Below are 8,930 nucleotides of genomic sequence, written 5' to 3'. Positions count from 1 at the left end.
AGCTTTATTTAAAAAGCCATTCAGAGGCGGCTGGTATGTGCTGAGTTGGCAGAGAAGCATCAGGCCTCTGAAAGTCATCAGTAAAGAGCCGGCTTACCGAGGCCACATGCCGAGCCCATAGTCCCACTCCTGAAGCTGTGGCTTTAACCTAAGCATGACCTGAGACATGAAATTGCTTGGCTCTTCCCAGCAGCCAGAGCCACGGAGCAGAGAAGTGAGAGGCCGGCCACAGAGGAGGGTGGGTATCTGTGTTCCGCGTGGGATTCTGCGTCGCAGTGCCAGGCCTGGCGTGGAAGTCAGTGGTCAGTGATAGGGCTGGGGGTTTGACCGAGCTGTTGACAGGCCTGCTGACCACTGTCAAGTGGCCTGCCGCCTCCTGTTAGGAGCTAGCTGGTACCGGGCAGGGAATTCCCTCTGTGAGGATCTAGCATGACCAGTCCACTGAAATTCCTTCAGGCACATAGAGGACTTGATAGTCTACCTGGCTTCCTCCCAGGACCCAGGGTAAGTCTCTTCACTTGGCACTGTGGGGTGAGGGGATGTCACACAGCCAAGCTGGATTGGAACCCTGGACGTTTGTGCCCACAGAACCCGGCTGCTGCTTCACAGGATGCTGTGGGCTGCATGAGAACTCAACGGCCAGTCCCCACCGCTCCTCCACCGGCCCCTGGGTCAGCGTCCCCAACTGCAAGGCCTTAGGGTGCTGAGCAGGGAATGGTTTGGAGCGATCAGAGTCTGCAGTGAGTGGGACCATGCACAGCTTGATGCCGAGAGTTCGGCTGCTTGAGGAGGCTCTGAGCATTGACCATGTTTGCTCTGGGCAGCTGTGAACCCACATGAAGCCAATAGCAGCAGGCAGGGCCACTATGTGGGGACATGCTGGTAGCTCTGTTGCCCTCTCTCTTTCCCAGGATTGGCTCAGTTGGGCAGCTGGCGAGCTAAAGAAATGGGAATGAGCCTCCACATCAGCCTGACCCCGGGTATTAAATCACTGCACCGAGTACGTCAACACAACGCCGAGGTGGCTGCTGGACAGTAAGGTCACAAGGCCCCAGAGAGTGGCAGAGTGGCTGGACTTTGCTATCTGGTCTGTATCTTGTGTGAGAGCTTGAGACTCAGAGGAGTCCGTGGGGCACACGGAGGTGAACTTAGTCCCAGATACATTGTATGGACGCTGTCATGGGACACCAGTACTCAACAGGTAGGTGCTCTCCAGGGGAGCCCATGACACCGGCCTGGCCAGGGCAGGCCCTAGGGCCTTTCCAGAACTGGCCTGAGTTCCCGGCTTCCTAAGGAACAATGCTGGGAGGAAGGGAGCAGTGGGACCCCAGCCATAGACAGTACATCCTGTCCACAGGCTCACAACGGGCTTTGAAATAAACAAGTGTCGCTGTCCCGAATTAAACTTCTATTTTCCTTCCACAGGGAGCTCTCAGCTGCAGCCTCCTGGCCTGAGCAGACCTTCTCCGAATGGCCAAACTGCCTGTCCTCAGGAGCCAGGACGCCAGCTCAATCTTAGGTACAAGGTTCCAACGAAAATCTTGTGGGGAATAGAGGCCACATTCTGTCCCTGCAGGAGGCCTCTGGGGTTCCCTGAGAACCTGTTTCTAGTTCTCTAGTGGATTTCAGTTTACAGAACTCTCTACTTCAGCATCCCTGGGTCCCAGGGCTGAAGCTGCATCTCAGAACCTGAGGCCTGAAGGCCAGGGCAGGTTTGACAGAGGGGCAGGGCCATCTGATGCCATCTGAAGGGCCCAGGGCCAGTCCGAACCTAGACCAGCTCCACTGTGGGAGAATGGGGTGTAGGTCTGGAGACAGAAAGGGGTCGACCCTCTTTCTCTCTACATGGGTCTTGGCTGCACAGTTACTGGCTGGATGACCCACACTGGGCCTGGGCCTGGGCCTCTAGCCCTCCTCTGCCTCAGTTGCATAGTGAGAAGGAGTGACCAGAATCCTCTCCTTCCCCTGCTAACCAGCAGCCTGGGTGGCTGGGGCAGGGCAGCTTCCCTGGCTGAGTCCATTGTTTTAAAGGACAATCCTCTCCCCCTCTCCCCTCCTTGGTGGTCTGCCATCAGCCTAGGCACAGAAAAGAACATCACTAACACAGGCTGGAATGGGTCACAGGCACAGGCTTTATCAGGCGACAAGGATCATCGATTGGCCATGAACCACAGTCCTGCGGGAGAAGAACAAGCCACAGCTGGAGCATCAATACCTGGGGATCTTTGTGATGGTGTCCAGAGAGTCCAGACCACTGAGGAGGTGGGGCCCACAGTGGATGAGTACTAACAGGCAGGCCAGGTTCTGCCAGTGACCCCAAGCAGAGCACCAGCCCCTGTGGCCACCCACCCCGTTGTATGCTCTGCTCCTATGTCACTCGACTCAAAGCAGGTGGGAAGCAGGAGGCAGGGAGGCGGCATCAGGGTGCAGAAAGGGCAGGGAGGGGACAAAGCCCAAGGGAGAGCTGGGGCCACCTCTCTGAGGAAGACCTGGCCCCATCCCCTCCCCACTCCTACTGAGACCGTCCTCTGTAGTCAGCAAGGGACACAGGGCCTGGGGCTGAGTGCTGGGAAGGAGGGACGGGTGTGAAGGGGGAAGGCAAATAGGTGGAGCCCGGGCTGGAGCTGTCCCAGAGCCTGCTCAGAGCCCTGGGGAGGGAGCTGACCCTCTGAGCCTGGGTTAAGACAGAGGAAGAGGAAGTCAGCTCTCGACCCCAAAACCACCAGCTTCCTCTCACTCTCACACTGGTGGAGTGGAAGCTGCTCAGGACAGGGGAGCACAGCTGGAGAGGGACGTGATCAGATGCAGGACAGAGCAGACAGGTCCTAGCACGGGCCAGGAGCTGGAGACACTCCACACTGATGGCTACAAACCACCCGCACCATCAGCTGGGGGCTCCCTCAGGGCTGGCCTTGGTGTCTATCAGAAAAGGGTCTGGGGTCCTAGTTCCACCCTCCCAATGCTTCTGCCAGGCAGGACAGGGCCAAGGAACAATAGTGGTTGCATTTCATTTAAAACTACTGTTTCATTAAAAAGCAAAACAAAAGAAAAAACTAGCTCTGAACGTGAAGAATTATAACCAAGAAAGACAGCTTGACATTTTTTGCTTTATTAAACATCATTCACTGAGAATTTCCAAAGCACTGTGTGGTGCCCAGACCTGTGTGCCAGGGCTCTGGGGGTCGGGAGAAGTCTAAGGCACGGGCCCTGCCCTGGCGCATGGCTTCTTCTCCCTGGGAAGGCAGCGCCACTGGTGAAAGGCCACTGACCAAGTCCAGACCCTGAGGATGGCGAAGGCCTCGGGACAGAAGCCTGAGAGCATCACGCCCCACTGGCAGTGGGAGGCAGTGCAGGCTGGGAGCCCTGCCCAGGCTCCAGGCTGAGCGGTGGAGAATGCTATGACCCAGATTGTGAGAGCTGCAATGACGAACGTTGGCTCTGTGCCCAGAGGCCCAAGAAGGCCATGGACTGGGCTGCCCTTTCCTGGGAAAGAAGGAGGGAGGAAGAACTGGGGCCTGGCAGGGCCGTTTGCACCCTGGAGAGGCAGGGCTGGGCCTCACTTCTCCCTTTAGAGCCGTATCAGGAGGCTCAGGAGAGACTTGCATCAGAACACTCCAGACAGCTGATCTCCCCCTCAGCAGCCCTCTCCTGGGAGACCCACCCAGACCCTGCAGGCCCCTGGCAGCCACAAGGAGCAGAAACCCTGGGGTAATTTGGCTTGGGGACCCCCCCCCCGACCCCAGGCCCAGGCCAGTCAGTCACCCAGGCTGCTGCTTAGGGTAGGGGAAGGGGAGGATGCTGATCACTCCTTCTTACTATGCGAAGAGAGGCAGAGGAGGGCTAGAGGCCCAGTCCCAGTTTGTGTCTGTGCCGGGACAGGCAGAACCCAAGGGTATGAAGCTCCCCTGCCCCATGTGACACCTCGCTGGGGCCCCACATGTCTTGCTTCATCCTTGGGGCTGGGCTCCTGGTTGGCAAGGCACACCCTCCCTCCCCTCCATGTCCATGGGGAGTAAGACAAGTTGGGCTCCGGTTCCTAGGGTGAGAGCCACTCCCACAGCCTGCAGGGTTCTATTTTGGCCCCACAGCCCAGGAGAAAATGGAACCATGCAGTTCTGGGTGCTGTGACCCAGGCTTCCACCTGGCCTCCCTCGGGGGTGGGGAGGTTCTGACCCTGCAGGGCACAGTCCCCTCCCTTCACACAGATGTCCCCACAGACAGGCCTGCTGGGCCAGGGGCCAGCACGGAAACGTCAGAAGAGGCTGGGGGCCGCCTGGGCCGGCGTATCGTGGTCCCGGATGTACTGCAAGATGTCCATCTCGTCCATGGCTTGGATCTGCTCCTGCGGCTTCTGCTGCCCAGCCACAGCTTCAGCCAGGCCTGCTTTGCGGGGAACAGCTGGTTTTCTGGGTATCGCCGGCTTAGCTGCCACTGGTGGCTTGGGCTTCGGCTGGGGCTTGGGTTTGGGCTCAGCCCCCAGGTTCAGAATCTGGTCCAAGTCCTCTTCAACTCTAGGGAACCACAGGGAGGAACCCTGAGCATGACACTGCTACCCCGTGACAGGAACAAGACCCCAGGCAATGCCACTGCCCTCAGGGGGCTGGGCAGCTGCAGGGAGCCCAGCCTGGGCCAGGTCAAGGCCCCGCCCTGCCCCATTCCGCTCTGGCCCCTCCACCCATCCTGCCCAGAGGAGACACGAAGACCAGGGCTCTCCTTCCCTCCCACCCACAGCAAAGCAGGCACAGGGCAGGCCCCACGCAGCCTCCTGGGAGTTGGTCTTCAGGTGACCCCACTTGACACATGCTGGCTTCTGTAGGGGGCTTTCCCTCCAATCCCTTCAGAAATAACCACCAGCTACCATGTACAGAGTTCCCGCTCTGTGCCGAGCATTTCAGACACCTAATCATATTTCATCCTCAAAACACCACTCTGGGGAGGCACGACTGTGTTTCCATCCTGCAGATGAGGACACTGGAGTCCCAGGAGGCCGAGTGGCCCCGAGGGGATGGTATGTGACAGTGCCTTTGTTGGGAGGAACAGGACATCGGCCCTCAGAAGCTGAGCCCTCATCCAAAGCAAGTTCAACCAGAGAAAGAATAACCAGGGGCGCTGAGCCACGGTGGCGCAGGGTTGGCCCGCCCACAGTGGGCCTCTGTGGGCCACATGGGTGCTAGACAGAGCCCAGCGAGAGCTGAGGATGGCCTTGGCCAGGGCCAACCAAGACTCTGTCATGACCCCAGACCTCTGATCTCCCACTGGTGGGTGGGAAAAAAGCCCCGGCAGTGTTACAGTCACTCAGGACCATCCCTGGGTACTGTGGGCAAGAAATACGCCAGGCCCCTGATTCTCCAGAACTTGATTTCTGGAGACGGATGCACAGTGGAAGACTCATTCAATCCATTCCATCCACTCAGCCCTGTGCTGAACACCGGTGATGGCCAGACGTTTGCACGTTCATCAACCCATTTAATAGTCTCCACACACTGTGTGTGCACAGAGATTAGCCCTGTTCTACAGATGAGAAAACTGAGGTGGAGAGAGGCAAAGGGCCTTGCCCTGAGACCCACAGCTAGTGTGAGGATGAACAGGACTTGGCCTGCCTGTGGCTGGTTCTCTGGGGTGTGTTCCCCTGCCGGGGGCACCCGGACTCCAGTGTCAGGGCGAGGTTTCCCTTTGTGCTAATAGGCATCTCTACGTCTATCGCTCAGTCATGCTGGAGTCCGGTGAGGGAAGGCACAGGTACTGAAGGCAGCAGACCTGGAGCACCCACTTGGTCTCTACAAGCTTCAGCGTCCTCATCTACAAGCAAAAGTAACAGTGTCACTGGCACTGCTGCACAGAACTGCGCACAGAAGCACAGCACTGCGGGTGGAGAACTGGCTTCCATCCCTCACCCTGCAACTCCTCCATCAGGAGGCTTCAGGCCACTCCTTCTCCCTGGTCCTCAGTCTCTTCTATAAAGTGGGATTGTACTTACTCTACCACCCTCACAGGGATTCTTACAAGGATCAAATAAGACAACACAAGGAAAGTAGTTTCCAAATGTACAGGAAGGCTGTATGTACTGATGTCTACCGACAGCAGGGACTGAGCAAGTGGGCATAAGACACAGAAAAGCAGCGCCTCTCTCTACAATGGGGACACCCCCAGCCCAGTCAGGCAGGGGCCACGCAATTGCAAAGGCCTGGAAAGAAGGTGTTGAAGTCCAGAGAAGGGAGTGAGCCCTTGGGCCAGAGCAGGCTGGGAAGGCCTCCTGGGAAGGTGAGCCTTTTCAGAAGGGTGAGCCTGGCATGAATAGGGGAGAGAGTCCTGGAGAAGGGAGCAGAGAGCAGAGGTCTGGAGGTGGGAATGAGAATGAACAGGAAGAACCAGGCAGGCTCATGAGCAGCGGCTTCCTGCCCTGGGGCAAGGCCGGGCAGGGATGGGGACAGAGAGGAGATACCTTTGATCAGGACAACTCCTGGCACTACCAGAGAGCCTGTGTGAGTCTGCAGGTGCCCAGCACAGCACCCCCGGGGTGGATGCCTGCCTGTAGCCAGCTGTGGAAGGAGCTCCGGACACCCTGCCTGCTTCCTGGGTCAACCTCCTGTGATGGGGCACAAACCCCAGAGAGAGAATTCAGAGTCTGTTTGGTCGGCAGAGAAATGAATAAAAGGTGTCCTTCTTGAACAAACCCAGAGGGACTGGCCCAAGCCGGGCCTTCATAGAGAGATCAGTTGTCTTGGGGTAGAGGCGATTTCAGGAGGTATCACTCATGGCCGGGCTGCTCCTGGCCACCTCAGGTCAGACGTGCCGGAGCTCCCTCCAAGTGGCGGCCCTTCCTTGATTCCCCCGGGGCAGGTGCCAGCTCCACTGGCATGATGCAGCCTCCATTGAAGGCTGAAGGGACCTGGGAAAAGCTCAAAGGGACTGAATTATCCTCAAATAGGGGCCCTTTGGAAGACAAAGCCGCCGCTAGAAGCTTCTGTCAGATTTCAGGATTATCCTGCTTGGCAAAGCAGTGACTCTTTGGAACTCATCAGCAGCTGGATTTGCTCCCAGGTGGGAGGGGTACATGGGTGGGCAGCCACGGTGGGAGGCGGGATATCTGCTCTTGGGACACAGGTGGCTGCAAGGCACCCCTTTTCCTAGCACCCTATTTCTGAGTCATGACTAGGACTAGCTCTCACTAGCTCCCTTCTCTTCCAGGCCCAGCTGGTGTGAGGTCAACCAGAGAGGGGTAAGGGAGCTCTAAGACCCTGGCCCCATTCCGTCCCCCAGGGTCCCTGCGTAAGACAAGACTCACCTAAACATCTAGACTAGAGGCCCTGCCCTGGTGTGGCTGCACAGCCAGAAGGAACAAAGGCTTCTCAGTCTCAACACGCTCAGTATACACCCCACGCTGCCTCAGGGCTGTCACGGCTGAGGCTAGTGACAGAATGAACGAAGGGGTGAAAGCATGAAGGAATGAATGACTATCAGAACGTTCTTTATTATGAGGAAGCCCAACTACTCCCTGGATAGTCACAGGGCAGACACAAAGAATGAATGTGGTTCCTGCTCTCAAGAAGCTAATCGCAGTGTTACAGCTCTTTTTGAATTTGCCTGAATTTTAAAAGAAGAAAAGCAGCTAATCCTTTCATTAGCAGATGTCTGCTAAAGTGAAGGTGGGGGTGCGGGACCCACATTTTTTGAGCAGGGATTCCCCAAGCGCTCTGTGGGACGCTAAGGGGCACCACAGAGGGGAGGGCCCAGGGAGGAATGAGAATGTGAAGTGCCGTGTGGTGCTGGCTCGCGCACTACCAGCCCTGCTTCATGTGGCATTTCCCCAATTCATCAGGCCACAGAGCCCTTTTGAAGGTAGCCTTTGACCACCCCACTGTACCATGTTCCGCAGAACACAGGTTGGGAAGTAACGGATTTAGAATAAACTAGGCCAGAAAGGTCCCACAAGAACCACCCCACTGGGACACATGGACTCCTAGACACGCTCGGCCTGGCCCTGCCACTCCCCAGGCCGACTCTAGTATTCCATTTCCCTGTGCCTCAGTTTCCCTCTAATAAAATAACAATCCTGGTTTCCCCCAGCCTGCCGGGATGTCAGGAGTGAGGACACAGGATGAGAGTGAACAGATGCCAGGGGCCTTGGGGACATGTAAATACCAGAAGCCGTCACGGTGACTCAGGCTTGGCGGGCACTTGGAGGGCTAATAGCCCGAGGCTGCTAATGAGGGGTAGAGATGACAGTCTCCAGGGCCTGCATGCCTCAGTGTCACATAAGCCGTTCCTGGAAAGAGGCGGCCTGGCTTCCTGTGAACCCCAGGCACAGTCCTGTGTCCTGGAGCGCGGAGGAGAAGCTGGAGACGTGCACAACACTGAGCCTGCTGAGAACGTGGCCAGTGGAGGTAAAGGCCTGGGGAGAACTGGGGGGCTGGGTGGGGAGGCAGATCACCCAGCCGAGTGCTCAGACAGTCCCTAATGAAGTGGAGAGGCCAGGGCAGAGCAGGGGCCATAGCCAGGTGGCCTCCCACACTCGATTTCTTATAATATGGAGAAAATAGCATCTACTTTAGGGGGGCCGTCGTGAGGATTACATAGGAGAGCACATAAGGAGTCTGGCTTACTGCACACACAGCAAGGACTCAGGAAATAGGAGCCATCTCAGGCACAGGTTCTGCCAATTGACCTCCATGTGACAGATGAGGCCTCATTCTCCCTTCCTTCTGTAAAAGCTACTGACCGGGCCCTCCGGCAGAGAGGCCATCGCCAGGACACCTGCACTTTGCCCCCTCTCTGGGTGGGCTGCATTCTGCCATGAGTCAGTTTAAGTTGTTCCCAAACCTGCTTGTGCCAGTTATACCTGCTCTTACAATTATATAATTTAATTATTCTTTACATAAATTGTTAAAATATGATTGTGAAAGAAAGACTGGTTGTGCACACAAAGTTCT

At 56.9% G+C, this 8,930-nt stretch overlaps 1 protein-coding gene across 1 annotated transcript in view; it reads right to left on the bottom strand.

Moving 5' to 3' along the window:
• Nucleotides 1–3,087: 3,087 nt before the first annotated feature.
• The window catches only part of HS1BP3 (HCLS1 binding protein 3), a 34,058-nt gene continuing 28,215 nt past the window's right edge, over nucleotides 3,088–8,930 (bottom strand). The window contains exon 7 of the mRNA XM_001096861.5: nucleotides 3,088–4,511. Coding sequence (XP_001096861.2) covers nucleotides 4,253–4,511 — 259 coding nt within the window. The 3' untranslated portion in view covers nucleotides 3,088–4,252. The remainder of the gene's footprint in view (nucleotides 4,512–8,930) is intronic.

The sequence above is a fragment of the Macaca mulatta genome, chromosome 13 (assembly GCF_049350105.2).
Source record: "Macaca mulatta isolate MMU2019108-1 chromosome 13, T2T-MMU8v2.0, whole genome shotgun sequence".
NCBI classification, from domain to species: domain Eukaryota; kingdom Metazoa; phylum Chordata; class Mammalia; order Primates; family Cercopithecidae; genus Macaca; species Macaca mulatta.
The sequence above is the reverse complement of the archived record's forward strand: the minus strand, read 5'-3'. Positions and strand labels throughout refer to the sequence as shown.